Here is a 24881-nt window from a genome sequence, read left to right on the forward strand (position 1 = left end):
GGCCGTTCACCAGGATTGGTTCAAGCAAAGCCTGACCGTGCAGCTGATGAGACACTGCATGTCAAAACCGGCCCTTGCCAACACACATCTGGTCAGTTCACAGACATCGGTTTAAGCAAAGCCTGACCGTGCTGCTGATGAGACACTGCATGTCAAAACCGGCCCTTGCCAACACACATCTGGTCAGTTCACAGACATCGGTTTAAGCAAAGCCTGACCGTGCTGCTGATGAGACACTGCATGTCAAAACCGGCCCTTGCCAACACACATCTGGTCAGTTCACAGACATCGGTTTAAGCAAAGCCTGACCGTGCTGCTGATGAGACACTGTATGTCAAAACCGGCCCTTGCCAACACACATCTGGTCAGTTCACAGACATCGGTTTAAGCAAAGCCTGACCGTGCTGCTGATGAGACACTGCATGTCAAAACCGGCCCTTGCCAACACACATCTGGTCAGTTCACAGACATCGGTTTAAGCAAAGCCTCACCGTGCTGCTGCTTGCTGATGAGACACCGTTTAGCCGAAACCGGTCCAGAGATTTTGTTTGTGTGTGTGCCCGTGTTGAATAAGATAGACGCACAAGCCAACCCCCCAGAATCTTGTGGTTGATGGGATTAGCAGAACAACACTTTGACGCTTCAGGAGGAGAGACACACACACACAGGAGGTGAGACGAACTGTCCGCTGTGTTTGGTTACCGACATTCCTCACCGCCGGACCGAATATTACGCGTCGATCGTTAGCATCGAGGTCGAGGCTCTGTAAAACGCAACGCGACTCCACACAGGTGGATTCATTAATCCCCCCCCCCCCAACAAAATTCACCGCGCTCGCTATTTTTGGCGGCGGCGTCGGCGTCTCTCTCACTCTCGGCGCCCTTAAAACACTGTTACAGCAATACTGTACGAATATGGCCCACTTAAATCCTTAAATAATAAAGATAATACTGCAATAATCATAATCATACGAGAAATACTGTAGTAATATAATAATACTGGTAGTAATCGCGGCAACAGGAACAGGTTTGGCTCATAGCGGACACGCTTCTGTGAAGACGCTCACACGGGGGGCAGAGACAGGGAGACAGAAAGAGAGGGGTATGGAGAGACGGGGAGATTTGGGGACAGCAGGGGGGGGGGGAGATGGGGGGGGAAGGGCACGGACACACGCGGGTCCCGGGCTCAGACAGGCCGGATGAGCGCTCAAGGCGACGTCTCGCAGTGCCAACTCGGACATCAACAAACGCGGCCACGCCAAGATGGGCGGATGGCAAGGGGGCTACCCCCCCCCCCCCGGGACAAATGGCACAAACACACACACACGCGTAGGTAACACATGCACACGAAGACAACGACCCACCCCCCGCCCCCCACCGTGTATGTTTAACAGACCGTAGGGGCAAGTGCTGTTAGCGAGGAGCAGCACCTGTGAAGGCCGGCACAGCGCACGAGGGGGTGGGTGGCCAGCACCACGCTCGGTCGCCTTTGTCTCCCCAGGGGCGATATTCACACATCGCACCCAGATACTCATTTGAAGCTGAGTCGACCTAGGGGAGGCCTTTGACCGGCTCAGATAATCGTCACCGGTGTTGGGCCGCGAGCGGGAATCGAACTCGGATCACGGGGTTCGCAGCGCAGCGTAGCACTAACCGCTGCGCCACCGCTCCCCCCCACACACACACACGCACTTGCACGCACGCACGCACACACGCGCGCGCGCACACACTTGCACGCACACTCACGCGCACGCACACGCGCGCGCACACACTTGCACGCACACACGCGCGCGCACACTTGCACGCACACACGCACACGCGCGCGCACACACTTGCACGCACACTTGCGCGCACACACGCACACGCGCGCGCACACTTGCACGCACACTTGCGCGCACACACGCACACGCGCGCGCACACTTGCACGCACACACGCACACGCGCGCGCACACACTTGCACGCACACTTGCGCGCACACACACTTGCACGCACACACGCACACGCGCGCGCACGCTTGCACGCACACTTGCACGCGCACACACTTGCGCGCACACGCGCGCGCACGCTTGCACTGACGTGTTCCATTGCTCGGGATGCGAGTAGCTGTGCATTCGCCGGGTGCATTTGTCTGAACGGAACTGGGCATCTCTTGCCCAACGACGCTCGGCAGCCGAGTTCACTTGATAAAAACAATCACCGCGAAAGCGGAACCGATTTAAAACCAGACACGCGGACAACTGGCCCCTGACAACTCTTCGTTTGAGTTCCTGACACAACGACACAGATCCCACGTGTAGCCTCAACAGACCGCTGGGGCAAGGGCGCTGTTTAGAGAAGGTGGGTTGCCAGCGCCACGCCCGGACACCTTTGTCTCCCCAGTAGCGCCGCTTTACACACCGCACCGGGTAGTCATTTGAGGCTGCGTCGACCTAGGAGAGGCCCAGAACAGATTCAGATACTCGTCACTGGGTGTTTGGCCCCGAGCGGGAACCGAACTCGGGTCGCCGGGGTTCGTAGCGGAACGCGTCAACCACTGACGCAGAGACAAAGATCCCCCGTACGGCCTACGCAGACTGTTTGGGGCAAGTGCTGTCCGCACGCACACGTGACGTGGAGGCGAACGGAAAAGTGTGAACGTGGCGAGGGCACGATCAGCGGTGGTGCCACCTCCTCCGAGCGAAGAGGTGCCCGCTACCAACATCTGCCACCCCATTCCCCTATCCTAGCTCCAAGCTAACCACCACCACCAACGTCATCCAATATCAATAATCATCCATAATCTACCATCATCATCATCCATCACCATGATGATCATCAGCCAACATCGCCCTTCATCACCATCATCATCATCATCCATCATCAGCCATCAGCCATCCCCATAACCATCATCACCTCTCTCCAGGGTAGATACAAAGATCGCGACCCCGAGCGCACACACCTACTGGACCCGGGGGGAGGGGGGAGGGGGGTCAGGGGTCAGGGGGGGTTCAGAGGGAGGCAGTTTCCTGAGCAGAATGGCTTTCTTTTGGGTAAAAGCAGTGAAGATATCACGGCGAGCTCCCTACATCTACATCATCTTCATCTACATCGTCGTAACAGTATCGGGGTCATCTCGGTTAAAAAATATACGGACGATGCACGCCATGGGGAGAGGGGGGGGGGGTAACCTCATCGAGGTTCGTTGAGGGGAGGCGTTTTTAATCGGGATGAAACGTGCACTTTAAGGTTACCGTAATACTCATATAACAACAACAATAATAATACATCCTTCATTTTAGCCCAGGGGGGAGACGCCTCGCTGGGTCTCACGACGTTGGCAAGGAGGGTTTCTTTTTTTTGTCCGATGAATGTTTTTTTGTTTTTGTTTAAAAAAAAATGGGGAAAAGACGGAACAACAACATTTGTTTTTTTTTGCACGCACGCGGAGAATCCCCGCCGAAATCTTCGCCATGCATACGAGGGGCAGCAGGAGGAGGAGTGGGGGGTAGAGCAGAGGGGGGGGGGGGGTCTCCCTGTCCCGGTCACTGATGCCCACGGTCTGAAGTTGGTGGTGACTCGGTTCAGGGCATCTGGTGACTGCTAGTAGTGGGGGCAGCAGCAGCAGGGGGGGGCACGTGGTCAACGTGGACCGGACTCGGACTGCAGGAGAAGAGCGGCAGGGAGGAGAGAGGGGATGGGCCTCTCAACGATGGAGCTCACGGCGCAGAGTGAACGCGGTCGTGTCCGTCGGTTCGCGCCAGACCCCCCCCCCCCCACGGCTCTCTCTAGAGACGGCAGACGTGGCCACGCACGCGACGACAAACGGAGGAGGGCGAGGACGCGACGATGGCGAGCGACGCCGCGAGACGCGCCGCCCCTCCACGGGCAGAGGCCGCTTCAGTCCGACAGGAGCAGAAGGAGGAGGAGGAGGAGGCATCGTCGGGAGTGGCACGGGGGGGGGGGGTGTGCGGCGTGGCGGTGCTGCTGGTGGCAAGCGAGGCAAGGGCAAGGAGCCGGCGCTGGAGTTGGAACCTCTCGCCCGCGACAGCGCCGCGACAGCGCCACGCCACGACCGCCACCGGCGTGGTCGCCGGGAGAGCGGCGCTCACGGGGGCACGGCGCTTGTGCCCGCCGCTCGGGCACAAGCGCCGACGAGGGTCTCTGCTTCCATCTCATCGGCGCGCTCCTCTACACCCACGGCCGCCTCCTCCTCCTGCTCCTCCATCTCCTCCATCTCCACCCCCTCCTCCTGCTCCTCCATTTGGCCCTCCCGCGCCTCCTCCTCCTCCTCCTCGTGGGACATCGGCCGGCTCCCCGGGTCTCCACCCGCATCGATCGCCTCTTCCAGCTCCTCCTCCTCCTCCTCTTCGATGACTACGAGGACACCCTCCTCCTGCCCCTCCTCCTCCTCCTGCCCCTCCTCCTCCTGCCCCTCCTCCTCCTCCTGGTCATGGTGCTCCCCCCGGGTGGCCGGGCGCTCCGAGGCGGTGGTGGCGGCCGCGGCGGTGAGGAGGAGCTTGATGAAGTCGATGTCCTCGCCGCCGCCGAGCACTTCTCCCGGCTCGTCCGGAACGATCGTCACCATCACGCCGTCGTCGGCCGGAGGGTGATCCTCCCGCGGGAACTCCTCCTCCACCTCCTCCACCTCCTCCTCCACCTCCTCCACCTCCTCCTCCTCGCCGTCGCCGTCTTCCTCAGTCCGGGGGCATCCCGCACCAGGCATCTCCGTCTGTGACGTGTCCATGAGATGTGAATCTTCATCACCTGCTGCTCCTGCTGCTGCTGCTGCTGCTGCTGCCGCTCGTCCCAGCTGCTCCCCCCCCTCCTCCTCCTCCTCTCCCAGCTCCGCTCCTGGGTCGCGCTCCTCCTTGTGTTCCTCCAAGAGGTCCCCCTTCACTCCCACATCGACTTCCCGCTCACCCCCAACTCCCTGTGCCTGACGCAGTCCCTGCTCCGCTCCAAGTGCGCGTTCCTCCTCTCCCAGTTCCAGCGACGCTTCTCCCTGCACTCCTCCTCCGTCTCCTCCTCCGTCTCCTCCTCCTCCTCCTCCTACTCCATCTCCTCTTTCCCCTCCTCCGCCATCAGCCTCACCAACCGCCGCCTCCCCCTGTTCGACGTTCCAGGCGCCCTCCCCCATCCAGGGCACCACCGCTCCTCCCTCCCCCGTCGCCCACGACGACGGCTCGGCCCCACCGCTCGCCTCCCCGCCCACCTCGTCCCTCGCCGCCTCTTCGCTCTTCACCTCCACCTTGATCGACGTGCAGGTGCCAACATCCTCCACGTAGATTCCCTCCTCCTCCTCCTCCTCCTCATCCTCCTCCTCCTCGTCATCCTCCTCCTCCTCGTCCTCCACATCCTCTTCGTCATCCACCTCGTTACCCAGTCCGGCCCCGTTGTGCAGGAGCATCATGGCGACGTCGCCGGGCCCGGCGAGGTTCTGCGGCGTCCCCACGGCGGCACCGGCGTCGCCGTCGCCCGCGGCCACGGCGGCCGCGGCGTCGGCGATGAGGCCGCCGTCGCGGTTGCAGTACGAGTAGCGGTGGTTCATGTGCTGCGAGTAGGAGCCCGAGTGCGAGAAGCGCTTGCCGCAGCGGTCGCAGCGGTAGGGCTTCTCCCCCGAGTGCAGGCGCGAGTGCTCGATCAGGTGGTGCTTGTGCTTGAAGGCCTTGGCGCACACCTGGCACTCGTGCGGCCGCTTACCTGCTCGGGGAGAGGGGGGGGGGCGAACGCACGAAGGCGCGGCGGGTTTTTTGAGGGGTCGCGAGTCGTTCCAGCGCGTCTCGAGCGACGAGGCAGCGGTTACCGTCGACCGTCGCCTCGCTGCCCACCGCGTCGTTACCCCTTCGTTACGTCGTTACCCGCCCTCTCGTTACCCGTCATCTCCCCGATCGTGATCAAGGGCGCCACGGTGGCTAGGAGATGTTAACTACCTCGCCTGGTATGCAGGAGGTCGTGGGTTCGATCCCGACCCCCACGCCCGCTACTGTATATTTGAAGGTTACATATTACCCCCATGGTCGCGTGGATTTTTCTCCGGGTCCTCTGGTTTCCCCCCTCCACATTTAGAATCGACGTCACGCGTTTTGAGTGTTTGGCCGCTATGGATTTCCACATGAACCGTGACGTGATGGAGATGATGATGTCATGATCCGTGACGTGATGGAGATGATGACGTCATGACCCGTGACGTGATGGAGATGATGATGTCATGGCCCGTGACGTGATGGAGATGATGACGTCATGGCCCGTGACGTGACAGAGATGATGATGCCATGATCCGTGACGTGATGGAGATGATGATGTCATGACCCGTGCCGTGACGGAGATGATGATGTCATGATCCGTGACGTGATGGAGATGACAGAGATGATGATGACGTCATGACCCGTGACGTGATGGAGATGATGATGTCATGATCCGTGACGTGATGGAGATGACAGAGATGATGATGACGTCATGACACGTGACGTGACGCAGACGATGACGGAGATGACGCCCCGCGACCTCGTTACCTGTGTGCTCGTACTTGTGTCTCAGCAGCGAGCTGCTCTTCTGGAAGGTTTTGTCGCACAGATCGCACGGGAACCCGTGCCCCTCGCCCCCCACCACGCCCCCCACCAGACCCCCCACCAGGCCCCCCACCACGGCGCCCCCCACGGCGCCCGCCAGTTGCAGGGCACCACCACCGCCGCCACCCCCTCCGAGGGCGTCCAGTCGCCCCAGCAGGCGAGGTCCACCGCCCGAGTCCGAATCCGTGAGCTCGTCCGGTCCGGAGGCCGCTCCATCCTCGGCCTCGACCTGAGGAACGTCACCAGCGCCCGCAAGCACAAAGGTCACGCCGCCCCCCCCCCCGCTACCCACGCGGAGGGAGGCCCTGACACGGTAGACATCGGAGGCAAAGCCCGGCTACGCAAGGCCCACCGCCGGTACAACTATATATTCGTCGCGGATACATCGGCGCACGCTGAGACGCAATGTGACGACGATGGCGCAGGTGGGCGGGTGTCTCAGAGAGGCGGCGTGGCGGAGAGCCTGGGTTCGAACCCAGGCTACAGCCACCTGCGATCAAGCGGCGTGCTTGAGTGTCGTGAGCTGATGCTCCCAGGCCAGTCACCAATAACTCACACAGAGACCCGTAGACTCACACAGAGACCCATAGACTCACACAGAGACCCATAGACTCACACAGAGACCCATAGACTCACACAGAGACCCGTAGACTCACACAGAGACCCGTAGACTCACACAGAGACCCATAGACTCACACAGAGACCCATAGACTCACACAGAGACCCGTAGACTCACACAGAGACCCGTAGACTCACACAGAGACCCATAGACTCACACAGAGACCCGTAGACTCACACAGAGACCCATAGACTCACACAGAGACCCATAGACTCACACAGAGACCCATAGACCTACACAGAGACCCATAGACCTACACAGAGACCCGTAGACTCACACAGAGACCCATAGACCTACACAGAGACCCATAGACCTACACAGAGACCCGTAGACTCACACAGAGACCCGTAGACTCACACAGAGACCCATAGACCTACACAGAGACCCGTAGACTCACACAGAGACCCGTAGACTCACACAGAGACCCGTAGACTCACACAGAGACCCATAGACCCACACAGAGACCCGTAGACTCACACAGAGACCCGTAGACTCACACAGAGACCCATAGACTCACACAGAGACCCATAGACTCACACAGAGACCCGTAGACTCACACAGAGACCCATAGACTCACACAGAGACCCATAGACTCACACAGAGACCCGTAGACCTACACAGAGACCCGTAGACTCACACAGAGACCCATAGACCTACACAGAGACCCATAGACCTACACAGAGACCCGTAGACTCACACAGAGACCCGTAGACTCACACAGAGACCCATAGACATACACAGAGACCCGTAGACTCACACAGAGACCCGTAGACTCACACAGAGACCCGTAGACTCACACAGAGACCCATAGACTCACACAGAGACCCATAGACCTACACAGAGACCCGTAGACTCACACAGAGACCCGTAGACTCACACAGAGACCCGTAGACTCACACAGAGACCCATAGACTCACACAGAGACCCGTAGACTCACACAGAGACCCGTAGACTCACACAGAGACCCGTAGACTCACACAGAGACCCGTAGACTCACACAGAGACCCGTAGACTCACACAGAGACCCATAGACTCACACAGAGACCCGTAGACTCACACAGAGACCCGTAGACTCACACAGAGACCCGTAGACTCACACAGAGACCCGTAGACTCACACAGAGACCCGTAGACTCACACAGAGACCCGTAGACTCACACAGAGACCCGTAGACTCACACAGAGACCCGTAGACTCACACAGAGACCCATAGACTCACACAGAGACCCGTAGACTCACACAGAGACCCGTAGACTCACACAGAGACCCGTAGACTCACACAGAGACCCATAGACTCACACAGAGACCCGTAGACCCACACAGAGACCCGTAGACTCACACAGAGACCCATAGACTTACACAGAGACCCGTAGACTCACACAGAGACCCGTAGACTCACACAGAAACCCATAGACTCACACAGAGACCCGTAGACCTACACAGAGAGCCATAGACTCACACAGAGACCCATAGACTTACACAGAGACCCATAGACTCACACAGAGACCCATAGACTTACACAGAGACCCATAGACTCACACAGAGACCCGTAGACTCACACAGAGACCCGTAGACTCACACAGAGACCCGTAGACTCACACAGAGACCCATAGACTCACACAGAGACCCGTAGACTCACACAGAGACCCATAGACTCACACAGAGACCCGTAGACTCACACAGAGACCCATAGACTCACACAGAGACCCGTAGACCTACACAGAGACCCGTAGACCTACACAGAGACCCATAGACTCACACAGAGACCCATAGACTCACACAGAGACCCATAGACTCACACAGAGACCCGTAGACCTACACAGAGACCCGTAGACCTACACAGAGAGCCATAGACTCACACAGAGACCCGTAGACCTACACAGAGACCCATAGACTCACACAGAGACCCGTAGACCTACACAGAGACCCATAGACTCACACAGAGACCCGTAGACCCACATACAGATCCATAGACCTTCAAAGAGACCCATAGACTTACACAGAGACCCATAGACTCACACAGAAACCCATAGACTCACACAGAAACCCATAGACTCACACAGAGACCCATAGACTCACACAGAAACCCATAGACTCACACAGAGACCCGTAGACTCACACAGAGACCCATAGACTCACACAGAGACCCATAGACTCACACAGAGACCCATAGACTCAAACAGAGACCCATAGACTGACATAAAGACCCATAGACTCACATAGAGACCCATAGACTCACACAGAGACCCATAGACTCACACAGAGACCCATAGACTCACACAGAGACTCGTAGACTCACACAGAGAGCCATAGACTCACACAGAGACCCATAGACTCACACAGAGACCCATAGACTCACACAGAGACCCCTAGACCTTCAAATAGAAACATAGACTCTCAGGGTTTAACATGTCGGGGGCTCTTGACCTAAAGCTTTCGTGACTGCAGGAATTCATATTCTTTGGGTCTTTCGGTAAAGTCACGTAGAGAGGTTCAAAAAACGACGTTGTTTCGATTGCAACACAAGCGACCATCATCAGGTTGAGAAAAACTTTTTTTTTTTATAAAACAAATTAATTGATTGTCTAACCAAACTGTGATCCTTAATCGCGCCAACTGAATCGCACGGTGGGGAAGAACTAAAAAAAACCCAACGAATAAATTCCGCTCCGGCCGCTCACGCGCCCGTGCCCGAGTTTGCGCCGCGCCGGTTCTCACGTCAAATCCTGCCGGTTCCGTCGTGGGCCGGCAGCTGCTGTTGGCGGCGAGCGCCGGCGCGCAGCCGTAGGTCACCGCCGCCACGGCCTGCGGCACGCCGGGCCGCGGCATCGCCGTCGCCTGCACGGGGACTCCCTCCATGAAGGTGCCAGGCCCCGGCAGGAACGTCACGATGAGCGGCGTCGACTCCAGCAGCGTGAGGTTGAAGCCTGTCGGCTCGGCGATCGACACCATGGCGCCGGCGGCGGGAGCGGGCGGCGGCGGCGGCCGGTGGTCGTTTGGCGGCGCCGCCCCCATCTCGGCGGCGTCAGCGGGCTCCTCTGCCGGCACCGCGAAGCTCCGGTCGACGGCGCCGGCCGCCTCGCCGTCGTCGGGCGCCGTCTCCACATCGTCGGCGCGATCGCCGCCGGCGCCGCCGCCGCCGCCGTCCCGCGGTAACTCCGGCTCCAACTTCATCCGCTTGACGCGCGGCACGGTGAGGTCCAGCGGCTGCTCGCCCGCGTCGCCGCCGGCGCCGTCTCCTTCGCCGACGACGGCGCCCGCCGCGTCCAGCTCCGCCAGGAGCCTCTTGAAGCCGTCCCGCCGCTCGGGCTGCGCCGGCGCCACGGGTTTGGCGCAGCCCTCGATGGCGCAGCTGCCGGCGCCGGCGCGGGCCGAGGCCTCGCAGCAGCAGCCGGCCGGCGCGGCGCCGGCGGGCTCGCCGGCCGAGTCGGCGCGCACCTGCTCCAGCAGCCGGGCGATGAAGCTCGACAGCTTGTGCACCTCCGTCCAGCCGGTGCCGCCGTTGCCGCCGCCGTTGTTGAGGAAGTGCGCGGGGAAGGGCGCCAGCTTGGACACGTCCTCGCCGCTCAGCTTCGAGTTGAGCGCCTTGAGCACCGCCAGCAGGTCCTTGATGAGGCCCACCAGGTCCGAGATGCTTCGGTCGGGGCCGCCCTCACGCTCGGCCGGCGCCGCCGCCGGTACCGGCGCCGCGCCCCCGGTACCGGCGTCCTTAGTCCTGGGCCGGCCGGGCGAGTCGCCGGCGCCGCCCTTCGAGCGCCGCTCCGGATCCGAGTCCGGCTTGAGCACCAGCGGCGGAGGTGGCGGCGGCGGCGCCATCTCCTCCTCGCCCGGACTGCGCCGGAGCCCCGGGGGCGCGCCGGCGGAGCCGCCTCCCGGCGCCGGCTGCGGGACGGGCGCCGCCAGCGCCCGCAGAGCGACCTCGTCGAGCGGCGCCGGTCGCGGCTGCAGCGGCGGCGGCGGCGGCACCGGCTGCTGCTGCGGGAGCGTCACCATCCTGACGACCTCGTGGGCGCCGTCGAACTCGCGCCCGAACAGGCCGCGCAGGCCCAGCAGGCCCGGGTCGACGAGCAGGCCCTGCGGCACCTGCACGGCGGCGCCGCCGCCGGCGCCGGCCAGGAAGGGGCCGGGCAGGCCGACGAGGTTGCCCACCAGGTCCTGCGGCAGCAGCAGGCAGCCGTCCAGCTTCAGCACCTCGGGGAGCAGCTTCGCGCCGCCGCCGCCGCCGCCAGCGCCGCCAGCGCCGGGCACGTCCTGGAACTTGAATGGCAGCGAGAAGGTGAGCTGGGAGTGCGGGTGCATCGGTATGGTGTGGGTGGTGACGGTGACGGGGTGCGGCGAGCTCAAGCCGGCGCCCGCCGCGCTCATGGGCAGCGCCTGGATGCTGATGGTGGACACCTGCTGCTGCTGCTGCTGCATCGGCTGCGACGCCGAGGGCAGCGGGGGCAGCGTGGGGGCGCGCGACATCACGGGCAGCGGCGCCGGCAGCGCCAGCACCGGCGGGGGAAACCGATTTCCCGCCGATGGGGCGGACACCACCGACGCCACCGAGACGGTTATCGGCGCCATCTGCCGGCAGAACGCGCCGGGCTGCCCCGTCGCGCCGCCGCCGGGTGCCGGCCACACCACGCGCAGGCCCGGCGGCGCCGGCGGCGGCTGCCGGGGTGGCTGGAGCTTCGGCGGCGCCGGCGATTTGAGAAGCGGTGGCGGCGGCGGCGCCGGCGTCGCGTTGCCGGCGACGGCCGGAGGTTTTGGCGTCAGCGCGGACACGACGGACGCCGGGGCGATGGAGAGCGCCGAGGCGACGGGCGCTGGCGCGACACCGTTGTGCGCAACTTGGACGGCGGCAGCGGTGCCGTTGTCGGCGACGCTGCAGGCGGTGGTTGAGGTGGTTGAGGTGGTTGAGGTGGTTGAGCTGGTTGAGGTGGTGGTGGTGGCGGTGACGGTGACGGTGTCGGGGCGGGTGCGGCCGTTTGTCACGGTCTGCCCGACGCACTTCATGCTGCTGATGTGTGAGCTGTAGGAGCCGGAGTGAGAGAAGCGCTTCTTGCAGTGCGGACATTCGTAGGGCTTCTCGCCTGCACGAGACACAGACAAAGGTCCCCCGCGTAGCCTTCACGGGGCCGTAGGGACAAGCCTGCGAGGCGGTCGACGGACCGGGCACGCGAGGCCACGTGACCCAGCATCCTCGCCAACCGGCAGAGTTCACCGATGGGACCGCGTCCAGACCTCTCCAGGTTCTGTGAGCTCCTCACGAAAATCCACGATGGTTGAACCCAGGAGGGAAGGACTCCGAGGGAGGACCCGTTCAGCAGGAGCCAGAGGGAAGGACTCAACCAGAAGGACTCAAAGAGAGCGATTGAGAGAGAATGAGTCAAAGAGAAGGATTCAGAGAGAAGGAGTCAAAGAGAAGGATTCAGAGAGAATGACTCAAAGAGAATGACACAGAGAGAATGATTCAGAGAGAAAGACTCAAAGAGAATGACACAGAGAGAATGATTCAGAGAGAATGACACAGAGAGAATGACTGAGAGAGAATGATTCAGAGAGAAGGATTCAGAGAGAAGGACTGAGAGAGGATTCAGAGAGAATGACACAGAGAGAAGGATTCAGAGAGAGAGAAGGACCGAGAGATAAGGATCCAGGATGAAGGAGTCGGAGTGAAGGAACCTGCGGAGGGAGGAGCTGGCTGCTCACCGCTGTGTATGCGGAAGTGTTCCTTGAGGTGGTGCTTGTACTTGAAGGCCTTGCCGCACTCCGTGCAGCTGAACTTGCGGCTGCCACTCTGCTTCTACAGCGGAGGGGGGAGGGGGGAGGGGGGAGACGCCGACCGGTCAGGGATCCGGCCCCGTCGAGTGAGCATCATTTATACATCGTCGTTGTCATCGTCGTCGTCATCATCATCTTCATCGTCGTCATCATCATCATCGTCGTCATCATCATCATCATCGTCGTCATCGTCATCGTCGTCATCGTCGTCGTCATCGTCATCGTCATCGTCGTCATCATCATCTTCATCGTCGTCATCATCATCATCGTCGTCATCATCATCATCATCATCATCATCGTCGTCATCATCATCATCGTCGTCATCGTCATCGTCATCGTCGTCATCGTCGTCGTCATCGTCATCGTCGTCGTCATCGTCGTCGTCGTCATCGTCGTCATCGTCATCATCGTCGTCATCGCGTCGTCGTCGTCACGATCCATGGGGCAGCAGAGAGCCCCAGTAGGTGTCCACTGCTCGTCCTCTCCGTCTTGCAGCCCCACAGTGTGTGGGGCGCAAGCGGTGGTCGCACCCCGCTGGTGGAAATCTCCTCAAGACGTCGCCGCCGTCAAGGCGTTCTCTCTCTCTCTCTGTGAGGTCTTACTCTCTCTTTCCGGTTCCTTCCATTTTTGCCGAACAACAACAACAACAACAACAACGACGAAAACAACAACGACGACAACAACGACAACAACGACAACAACGACAACAACAACGACAAAAACGACGACAACAATGACAACAACAACGACAACGACAACAACGACAACAACGACAACAACAACGACAAAAACGACGACAACAACGACAACAACAACGACAACAACGACAAAAACGACGACAACAACCACAACAACAACAACGACAACAACGACGCACTTTCCATCCTACATATGTGTCCAAATAGTGCCCAGTTCCCTTCTCATCACCGCCTGCACCACCACCACCATCATCATCATCATCAGGTCGTCATCTTCTACGTGGAAGCTTTGCCTTCCTTCTACGTTCTCTGCGTCCAGTTTAGATGCAGCAACCCGACCTCCTGATAACCCCGTAACCCCCGACCCCCCCGCGACACCACCTCACGGCCACCTGCGAGGGCGGGGCACCACCCAGCCTCCAACAATCCCGTGACCTCCGACCCCCCTCGACACCACCTCACTGCCACCTGCGAGAGCGGGGCACGACCAACAATTCCGTAACCCCCGACCCCCCACCACACCTTCTCACTGCCACCTGCGAGGGTGGGGCACGACCTACAATCCCGTAACCCCTGACCCCCCGCGACACCACCTCACTGCCACCTGCGAGGGCGTGGCACGACCAATAACCCAATGACCCCCGACCCTCACAGCGACACCACCTCACGGCCACCTGCGAGGGTGTGGCACGACCAACAATCCCATGACCCCCGACCCCCCGCGACACCACCTCACTGCCACCTGCGAAGGCGTGGCACGACCAACAACCCGTGACCCCCGACCCCCCGCGACACCACCTCACGGCCACCTGCGAGAGCGTGGCACGACCAACAACCCCGTAACCTCCGACCCCCCACAGCGACACCGCCTCACGGCCACCTGCGAGGGCGTGGCACGACCTACAACCCCGTGACCCCCGACCCCGCCGCGACACCGCCTCACTGCCACCTGCGAGGGCGTGGCGGCGCGGTGCGAGGCCGAGTGTCGCTCCAGCTGTCCGCGCGTGGGGAACCCCGACGAGCACTGCGAGCAGGCGAAGCCGCCGTCGTCGTCGTCGTCGTCGTCGTCGCCGTGGTGACGGTGCCGAATGTGGTCCTTGAGCGACGCCAGCCGTTTGTAGCCACGCTCGCAGTACGGGCACGGCAGCAGCCGCGGGAAGCTCTCACCCAGCTCCGACACCAGGCCTGGGGGGGGGGGGGGAGAGAGATGGGGGGGGGCAGAGGTGGGGGATTTGTAGAGGAGGAGGAAGGGGAGGAAGGGACGGTGGATTCGGACAAAAATGCGAGGAGTTAGGATGGACGGCACAAGACTTTGTGTGTGTGTGCACCCGTACGTGTGTTCTGTGTGTGTGTGTACACTGTGTGTGTGTGTACACTGTGTGTGTGTGTGTACACCGTGTGTGTGTGTGTACACCGTGTGTGTGTGTACCTGTGTGTGTGTGTGTACACCGTACATTGTGTGTGTGTGTGTACGCCCGTACACGTGCGCGTGCGCTCACCACGCTCACCACGCTCACCACTCCTACCGCGCTCCCTGAGCTCACCGTTCTGCCTCTGCTGCACGGCGGCGGCGGTGGCGGCGGCGGTGCCGCGCCGGGGCGGCGTGTCCTCGGGGTCCTCGGGGTACACCACGGCCGTGTCGCTGCGGCCCAGCAGCTCCGAGAGGCCGTCCTCACCGCCCCGCCCGCCCAGGGGCCCCGTCGCCGCCGCCGCCGTCGCCGCCGTTGCCGCCGCCGTCGTCGCCAAATCCCCCTCCCTCCCGCCTGCGCAGAATCAGGATATTGGGTCGTGCCGCAGGAATCCGATGAGCACACGGCGGGGCCGCGGCCGCGTTAGGGATCGTCGGCGTGGTGCGGCCGCGTGGCCCGGCACGGCGGCCGTGCGGCACGCGGTGCCGATGCCCTGCATGGCTGCCCCTCCTGGGTTCCCTCGTATTGGGGATCGCCAGTGCAGTGCAGCCAGGACACTCTATATGGGGGCCCCGCGGTGGCTAGGAGATGTTGACTACCTCGCCTGGTCTACAGGAGGTCGTGGGTTCGATGCGAACCCTAACGCCTGCTGCTGTACATTTGGAGTTTGCGTGTCTCTCTCATCATCATCACGGTGGCTAGGAGATGTTAACTACCTCGCCTGCTATACAGGAGGTCGTGGGTTCGATCCAGACCCCTGACGCCTGTTGCTGTATATTTGGAGTCTGCGTGTCTCTCTCTCCCCGTGGTCGCGTGGATTTTTCTCCGGCTCCTCCGGTTTTTCCCTCCACATTGAGAATCAACATCGCCGTGCGAGTATTTGACTGCTATAAATTTCCACGCGATGATAGGCCACTTCGTTGAGCTATCATTCATGGCCAGGTTGCTTCTGAAAAAGAGATCATCATAGTACTATTGTAATGTGAGGATCTATCCGGCTCACTGACGTATCACAACTCGTCATGGTGATTGGCTCTGCCGGTCCTGGTTTACAGCCAATGGGGGGAAGCCTAGGGGGCGTGGCCCTGACGTGATGGAAAGGTGACAGCTGTAAGGATTGGTTCTGCTGGCTTTGGCCACAGCCAATGGGGAGAGGAGTCAGGGGCGTGGTCCCGGGAGCTGACGAGGGAGCCTGGAAGATTCCATGGAGGCTAACCAGGATTGGTGGAAACGTACCATGTGACCCGGGTATTAAATAGGGGTGGAGACGAACGACACGTGGTCAGAACGGGAACGAACAGAGGAAGGGGGCCACGCGGGAGCGGGGCTCCGGGTTGCCACGTGGCGGTGTGTCTCTCTCTGTCTGTCCCTCTCACGCTGCCTGTCCGCAGCTTGAGGGAAAGCTGTGATACAAGTTGAATAAAAGACGGATTCCAAGAGTCGCCTCAACGAGATTTTTTACACTATTACGCTGCGCAATGTGTTTTCAGACTGGTTTCGCCTGCACAAGGGACCGTCAGCAGTGCACGTACCGGCTTGCGTCTTGCCGTCCGTGCCGCTGGCCTCGTCTGAGTGCGACGCAGCGGCTCCAGCCTCCGCGTCGTTGTCTGTCGCACCGGCCGCCACACAACAACGATGACGTCGCACACACGACATCGCACACACGACGTCGCACAAACCACGTCGCACACACGACGTCGCACACACGACGTCGCACACACGACGTCGCACACACGACGTCGCACACACGACGTCGCACACACGACGTCGCACACACGACGTCGCACAAACCACGTCGCACACACGACGTCGCACACACGACGTCGCACACACGACGTCGCACACACGACGTCGCACACACGACGTCGCACACACGACATCGCACACACGACATCGCACAAACGACATCGCACACACGACGTCGCACACACGACGTCGCACACACGACGTCGCACAAACGACATCGCACACACGACGTCGCACACACGACGTCGCACACACGACGTCGCACACACGACGTCGCACACACGACATCGCACACACGACGTCGCACACACGACGTCGCACACACGACGTCGCACACACGACGTCGCACACACGACATCGCACACACGACATCGCACACACGACATCGCACACACGACATCGCACACACGACATCGCACACACGACGTCGCACACACGACGTCGCACACACGACGTCGCACACACGACGTCGCACACACGACATCGCACACACGACATCGCACACACGACATCGCACACACGACATCGCACACACGACATCGCACACACGACGTCGCACACACGACGTCGCACACACGACATCGCACACACGACGTCGCACACACGACGTCGCACACACGACATCGCACACACGACATCGCACACACGACGTCGCACACACGACGTCGCACACACGACATCGCACACACGACGTCGCACACACGACGTCGCACACACGACGTCGCACACACGACGTCGCACACACGACATCGCACACACGACGTCGCACACACGAGCGTTACGATTGTGCAAAACGCACAACCAGGCGATTACACTGGTCAAAAAAAAAAAAACTTTTTTTCCGGCCTGGACTTTTGCAGCTGTTCTAGACTAATTTCAGTTGTGTGCCGATTCCAAATCTGATGTCAGATTTGCTCTATGACATCTCATTTTTATGCTATCGGCATACCCCATTTTCACTGATTTTACCCGAAATTAACTCTGTCACTTATGATTGCAAGTTGTTGCGAGCCAGTGACTGCTTTAGTGTTAAAATATGGTGCTGTAGTTTTAGGATAGTGTGTTTATAATATCATTTTATGTCGATATGCACATTCATTTGATATTTTTCTTCTGCGGTTTTTATTGAAAATGCAATATTTGATATCTCAAAACCTGATGTGATAGACAAAAACTGATGCCAGATTTGGAATCAGCACCCTTAGAACCGTTGCAATAGCTTATGCCAGAAAAAGTGTGTTGACCAGTGTTATCAACACAACCACACAACAGCACAACCACGCTATCACACAGCCGCACTGCACTACCGCACAACGCACGACAGCACCACCGCACTACCACACAGCCGCACTGCACTACCGCACAACGCACGACAGCACCACCGTACTACCACACAGCCACACTGCACTACCGCACTAACCACACGACAGCACCACCGCACTACCACACAGCCGCACTGCACTACCGCACAACGCACGACAGCACCACCGTACTACCACACAGCCACACTGCACTACCGCACTAACCACACGACAGCACCACCGCACTACCACACAGCCGCACTGCACTACCGCACTAACCACACGACAGCACCACCGCACTACCACACAGCCACACTGCACTATCGCACAACGCACGATAGCACCACCGCACAGCCACACTGCACTACCGCACTAACCACACGACAGCACCACCGCACTACCACACAGCCACACTGCACTATCGCACAACGCACGATAGCACCACCGCACAGCCACACTGCACTACCGCACTAACCACACGACAGCACCACCGCACTACCACACAGCCACACTGCACTATCGCACAACGCACGACAGCACCACCGCACTACCACACAGCCACACTGCACTACCGCACTAACCACACGGCAGCACCACCGCACTACCACACAGCCACACTGCACTATCGCACAACGCACGACAGCACCACCGCACTACCACACAGCCGCACTGCACTACCGCACAACGAACGACAGCACCACCGCACTACCACACAGCCGCACTGCACTACCGCACAACGCACGGCAGCACCACCGCACTACCACACAGCCGCACTGCACTACCGCACAACCCACGGCAGCACCACCGCACTACCACACAGCCGCACTGCACTACCGCACAACGCACGACAGCACCACCGCACTACCACACAGCCGCACTGCACTACCGCACAACGCACGACAGCACCACCGCACTACCACACAGCCGCACTGCACTACCGCACAACGCACGGCAGCACCACCGCACTACCACACAGCCACACTGCACTACCGCACAACCCACGGCAGCACCACCGCACTACCACACAGCCGCACTGCACTATCGCACAACGCACGACAGCACCACCGCACTACCACACAGCCGCACTGCACTACCGCACAAACCACGACAGCACCACCGCACTACCACACAGCCACACTGCACTACCGCACAACCCACACGACAGCACCACCGCACTACCACACAGCCGCACTGCACTACCGCACAACGCACACAACAGCACCACCGCACTACCACACAGCCGCACTGCACTACCGCACAACCCACACGACAGCACCACCGCACTACCACACAGCCGCACTGCACTACCGCACAACCACACCAGAACCACCACACTACCACACAGCCGCACTGCACTACCGCACAACGCACACAACAGCACCACCGCACTACCACACAGCCGCACTGCACTACCGCACAACCCACACGACAGCACCACCGCACTACCACACAGCCACACTGCACTACCGCACAACCACACCAGAACCACCGCACTACCGCACAACCCACAACAGCACCACCGCACTACCACGCCACCGCTCCACAGCTACCTGCGTGCGTCACGCCGTCCCCATCGTCGGCGCTGGCGGCGCCGTCGGCCCCGGTCGGCGTTGCCGGCGGCGACGGCTCGTCCTCGGCGATGAGCAGCCGGTCCTCATCGTCCGAGTCCGAGGCCTCGGCCGCACCCACGACGGACAGCCGCAGCGGGAGCGCTGTGCACAACCAACGCAGTCAAACATAGTCAACCAACACAGTCAACCACCACAGTCAACCATAGTCAACCAACACAGTAAACCACCACAGTCAACCATAACCACCACAGTCAACCATGGTCAACCATCGCAGTCAACCACCACAGTCAACCATAGTCAACCAACACAGTCAACCATAGTCAACCACCACAGTCAACCACAGTCAACCACCGCAGTCAAGCACAACCACCACAGTCAACCATCACAGTCAACCACACACAACCACCACAGTCAACCACGCACAACCACCACAGTCAACCTTCGCAGTCAACCACCACAGTCAACCTTCGCAGTCAACAACCACAGTTAACCACAGTCAACCATAGTCAATCACCACAGTCAACCACAATCACCACAGTCAACCACTCACAACCACCACCGTCAACCACACACAACCACCGCAGTCAACCATAGTCAACCACCACAGTCAACCACAACCACCACAGTCAACCACACACAACCACCACAGTCAACCACAACCACCACAGTCAACCACACACAACCACAGTCAACCACAACCACCACAGTCAACCACAACCATCACAGTCAACCACGTACAACCACCAGTTAACCACAGTCAACCACCACAGTCAACCACGCACAACCACCGCAATCAACCATAGTCAACCACCAGTCAACCACACACAACCACCACAGTCAACCACGCACAACCACCGCAGTCAACCACAGTCAACCACACACAACCACTACAGTCAATGGGATTAGTTGACCAACACCCAGTTACGTTTGTGTGTGTTTTGATTTTCATAGCCATGGAAGGAAACTGTAGAAGCCGGAGGAGACCCCACGCAAAGAAGGGGGGGAGTGAGAGAGCGAGAGAGTGACCGAGAGAGAGTGAGCGAGAGAGCGACCGAGAGAGCGAGCGGGAGAGCGAGCGAGAGAGTGACCGAGAGAGTGAGCGGGAGAGCGAGCGAGAGAGTGACCGAGAGAGTGAGCGGGAGAGTGACCGAGAGAGTGACCGGGAGAGTGAGCGGGAGAGTGAGCGAGAGAGTGACCGGGAGAGTGAGCGGGAGAGCGAGCGAGAGAGCGTGAGCGAGAGAGAGTGAGCGAGAGAGCGACCGAGAGAGTGAGCGAGAGAGTGACCGAGAGGTGGGGGTTTACATAAAGCAAAGTTTAAAAATGTAAAAAATAAATTACGAAATGATGAACGATGCAAAGCGCCGACTACACCGATCATCTTCTTGTTTCCACTGATCGAAAAAAATAAAAAAATAAGAGAGAACGTACACACTCCACAGGCAGATGGGAACCCGAGTCAGGAATCGAACCCAGGCTCTCTCTCGCCGCGAGGCACGGAGGTCAGGGTTCGCGCCCGGCTTGACCGGTACATTTCCTGGAGCGCTGGTGCAGTGGTTAGCGCATTACGCTACGAGTTCGCCACGGTGGTGAGATGTTGACTACCTCGCCCGGTATACAGGAGGTCGTGGGTTTGATCCCGACCCTGATATCTGAATCGGTCACCAGCGTGGTGAAGTATGGTCACTGCCAGGGGCTGCCACCTCACGTACCCATCACGTGATCTAAAGCCTCCTACTACGACCACCACGTGTCACACCGTCACTGTCATCGTTATTCTACTCAGCTGTCTCACACACTAACAACAACAAGGATTCCTCGGAGAAACAAAAAACCGGGACAGGTGGCAACAGCCGACACAGATGACGGAGCGAGGGAGAGGGGGCACGGCGGTGGGGGGGGCACAGGAAGCACGGGGCACGCCCTGGAACACGGGGGGGGAGGTGAGGGGGGGTATGGGGGGTGGTGATGGGGGAGGTGAGGGGGGTGATGGGGGGGTGATGGGGGAGGTAAGGGGGGGGGGTGATGGGGGGGTGAGGGGTTTAGGTGACGGGGGAGAGGTGGGGGGGGTTGCTTTGAGACACACACATACACTGTGTGTGTACGTGCACACATACACTGTGTGTGTGTGTAAGTACACACACACACAGGCGTACACACACACACATACACTGTGTATGTGTGTGTGTGTACGCCTGGGTGTGTGTGCCAGTGACGAAATATCCGAACCGGGTCCTGGGCCTCCCCTAGGTCGACTCGGCCTCAAGCGAGCACCTGGTGCGGTGTGTAGTAAACATCGCCACTGGGGGAGACAAAGGCGGCCGGGCGTGGCGCTGGCCACCGACCCCGCCCTTCACAGGGTGCTACATGCTGACAGCACTTGCCCCTACAGTCTGTCGCAGGCTTTACGGGGGTCTTTGTCTTTGTTGCGTGGTGTGTGTGTCAGTGCGTCTGTGCGCGTGCGCGCGTCTGCGTGTGCACGTGGAGGCGCGCGCGCGCCGAGGTGGAGAGAGCGGCGATGGTGGTGAGGGGGGGGGGTGACGAGGGCGAGCGAGGGGATGGGAGTGGGGGGGGGTGCGTGGGGGGGGGGGGTGCGTGGGGGGGGGTGCGTGGGGGGGGGGTGCGTGGGGGGGGGGGTGCGTGGGGGGGGTGCGTGGGGGGGGGGTGCGTGGGGGGGGGCGAGGGGATGGGAGTGGGGGGGTGCGTGGGGGGGGGTGCGTGGGGGGGGTGCGTGGGGGGGGGGCGAGGGGATGGGAGTGGGGGGGGCGAGGGGATGGTGGTGGGGGGGGGTACGTGGGGGGGGCGAGGGGATGGTGGTGGGGGGGGGATGACGAGCGAGGGGATGGGAGTGGGGGGATGCGAGTGGGGGGGGGCGAGGGGATGGTAGTGGTGGGGGGGGGGTGCGTGGGGGGGATGGGAGTGGGGGGGTGCGTGGGGGATGACGAGCGAGGGGATGGGAGGGGGGTACGTGGGGGGGGGCGAGGGGATGGGAGTGGTGGGCGGGGCGTGGGGGGGGCGAGGGGATGGGAGAGGGGGGGGGTGCGTGGGGGGGGGGCGAGGGGAGGGGGGTACGTGGGGGGGGCGAGGGGATGGGAGTGGGGGGGGTGCGTGGGGGGGGGGCGAAGGGAGGGGGGTGCGACTTGGTGAGGGGGGAGAGTCGGGCGAGTCTAGGAAGACGCTCACGGCAACAAGGCGCCGGAGGACGGCGTCGGAAATGCCAACGCGGCTCGCTCACTCGCGGCCAGGGCAGGGCCCTCTCACCAGGGCCCTTCTCTCTAGGGCCCTCTCGTGGACAGGGCCCTTCTCTCACCAGGGCCTTCTCTCTAGGACAGGCCCACGACACCGCCAGCCTCGTCACCACGGCGTCTGCGAGGTTCGCCGAACGTAGCTGCCCCCCCCCCAACAGCAGCAACAACAACCACCAACAGCACAACCACCACCACAACCACAACCACCACCACGCCTCCGACTTGTATGCAGGAGGTCGTGGGTTCGATCCCGAGCCTGACGACGCCTGCTGCTGTATATTTGGAGTTTGCGTGTCTCTCTCATCATCATCACGGTGGCTAGGAGATGTTGATTACCTCGCCTGGTATGCAGGAGGTCGTGGGTTCGATTCCGACCCTGACGATGCCTGCTGCTGTATATTTGGAGTTTGCGTGTCTCTCTCATCATCATCACGGTGGCTAGGAGATGTTGATTACCTCGCCTGGTATGCAGGAGGTCGTGGGTTCGATTCCGACCCTGACGATGCCTGCTGCTGTATATTTGGAGTTTGCGTGTCTCTCTCATCATCATCACGGTGGCTAGGAGATGTTGATTACCTCGCCTGGTATGCAGGAGGTCGTGGGTTCGATTCCGACCCTGACGACGCCTGCTGCTGTATATTTGGAGTTTGCGTGTCTCTCTCCCCGTGTTCGCGAGGATTTTTCTCTGGGTCCTCCGGTTTTTTCCCCCCTTCCACATTTAGAATCGACGTCACCACGCGTTTAGAGCATTTGGCTGCTGCTATGAATTTCCACGTGACGATAATCCCACTCCGTTGAGCTGTCATTTGGTAAAATAAAATAGTTCAGTTTAGTAAACGATTAAAAAAGTGGAAAGCGTGGGTACGCGTGGACGCATACCCACGCCTGAATTGGAGGATTTCAAGAGAAAGAGAGAAAGACAGAGTTTCTCTGGCCCATTATCTCTGGAGGATAACCACCACCACCACCGCCCCACCACCACCACCACCACCGCCGCCGCCACCACCGCCGCCGCCACCGCCACCCACCACCGCCGCCGCCACCACCCACCGCCACCGCCGCCACCGCCACCACCCGCCACCGCCACCACCGCCACCACCACCGCCACCACCGCCACCCACCGCCGCCGCCACCACCGCCCACCGCCACCACCGCCACCACCACCGCAGCAGCAGCTGACTTATCACAAAGCGTGGCTCATGTTACCTCGCAAACTCCGGTCACATCCCCGCAGCAGCAGCAGCGGCGGCTGGCAGCGGGTGGCAGCTTTTGGCGAAGCCATCGAACAAAGGCGGCGGTCCACCCCATCGTCGTGGTGCGGCGCTTTCAGAAGCGCTTCTGCGGCCGTCTGGAACGCTCTTCCGAGCCACGCGGCTTCTTGTTGTTGTCGAGCTTACGAGGAGCTCCCAAGTGAAGCGCCCTCTCTCCCCGAGAAGGGGGGTCTGCTCTGCCCCCCCCCCCAAGAAGAGAGCTCCACTCTGTCGCCTCTCCCCGGGGCGGTTGCGGGGGTCAAAGGGTCATCAGCGGCACGCTGGGGACTTGCAGCCAGAGCCGTCCCCTAGCTGGGGGGGGGGGGTAAACGGAGAGTCGGGGCGACTGCCCCGGGCCCCGCGCTTTGGGGGGGGGGCATACACCCCCCCCCTGCCCCTCGACGTCACGCTGTCAGGATGTAACACTTCCGGTTCGGTGTGAAGGCGTGGGGGGCCCACACGGTCTGGTTTGCCCCCTGGGCCCCGCACCCCCCTCTATGGATGTGAACTACCTCGCCTGGTGTACAGGAGGTCGTTGGCTTGATCACGGTGGACTGCTGCTGTGTATTTGGGGTTTGCGTGCCTCTCTCTCTCTCTCCCCGTGGTTGCGTGGATTTTTCTCCGGGTCCTCCGGTCTCCCCCCCACCCCCTAATTTAGAAACCACGTCACGCGTTTTTATAGGATTTGGCTGCTGCTGCTGCTGTGGATTTCCACTTGACGACAATCAGTC

General features: G+C 60.6%; 1 protein-coding gene across 1 annotated transcript in view; it reads right to left on the reverse strand.

The window, feature by feature from the left end:
• The window catches only part of LOC144951404 (uncharacterized), a 96167-nt gene that overhangs the window by 3852 nt on the left and 67434 nt on the right, over nucleotides 1-24881 (reverse strand). The window contains exons 3-10 of the mRNA XM_078881644.1: nucleotides 19635-19796; nucleotides 16570-16644; nucleotides 15173-15391; nucleotides 14578-14813; nucleotides 12859-12952; nucleotides 9883-12239; nucleotides 6491-6776; nucleotides 4409-5678 (exon numbers count right to left, since the gene is read on the reverse strand). Coding sequence (XP_078737770.1) covers nucleotides 4409-5678; nucleotides 6491-6776; nucleotides 9883-12239; nucleotides 12859-12952; nucleotides 14578-14813; nucleotides 15173-15391; nucleotides 16570-16644; nucleotides 19635-19796 — 4699 coding nt within the window. The remainder of the gene's footprint in view (nucleotides 1-4408; nucleotides 5679-6490; nucleotides 6777-9882; nucleotides 12240-12858; nucleotides 12953-14577; nucleotides 14814-15172; nucleotides 15392-16569; nucleotides 16645-19634; nucleotides 19797-24881) is intronic.

The sequence above is a fragment of the Lampetra fluviatilis genome, chromosome 62, assembly GCF_964198595.1.
Source record: "Lampetra fluviatilis chromosome 62, kcLamFluv1.1, whole genome shotgun sequence".
NCBI classification, from domain to species: domain Eukaryota; kingdom Metazoa; phylum Chordata; class Hyperoartia; order Petromyzontiformes; family Petromyzontidae; genus Lampetra; species Lampetra fluviatilis.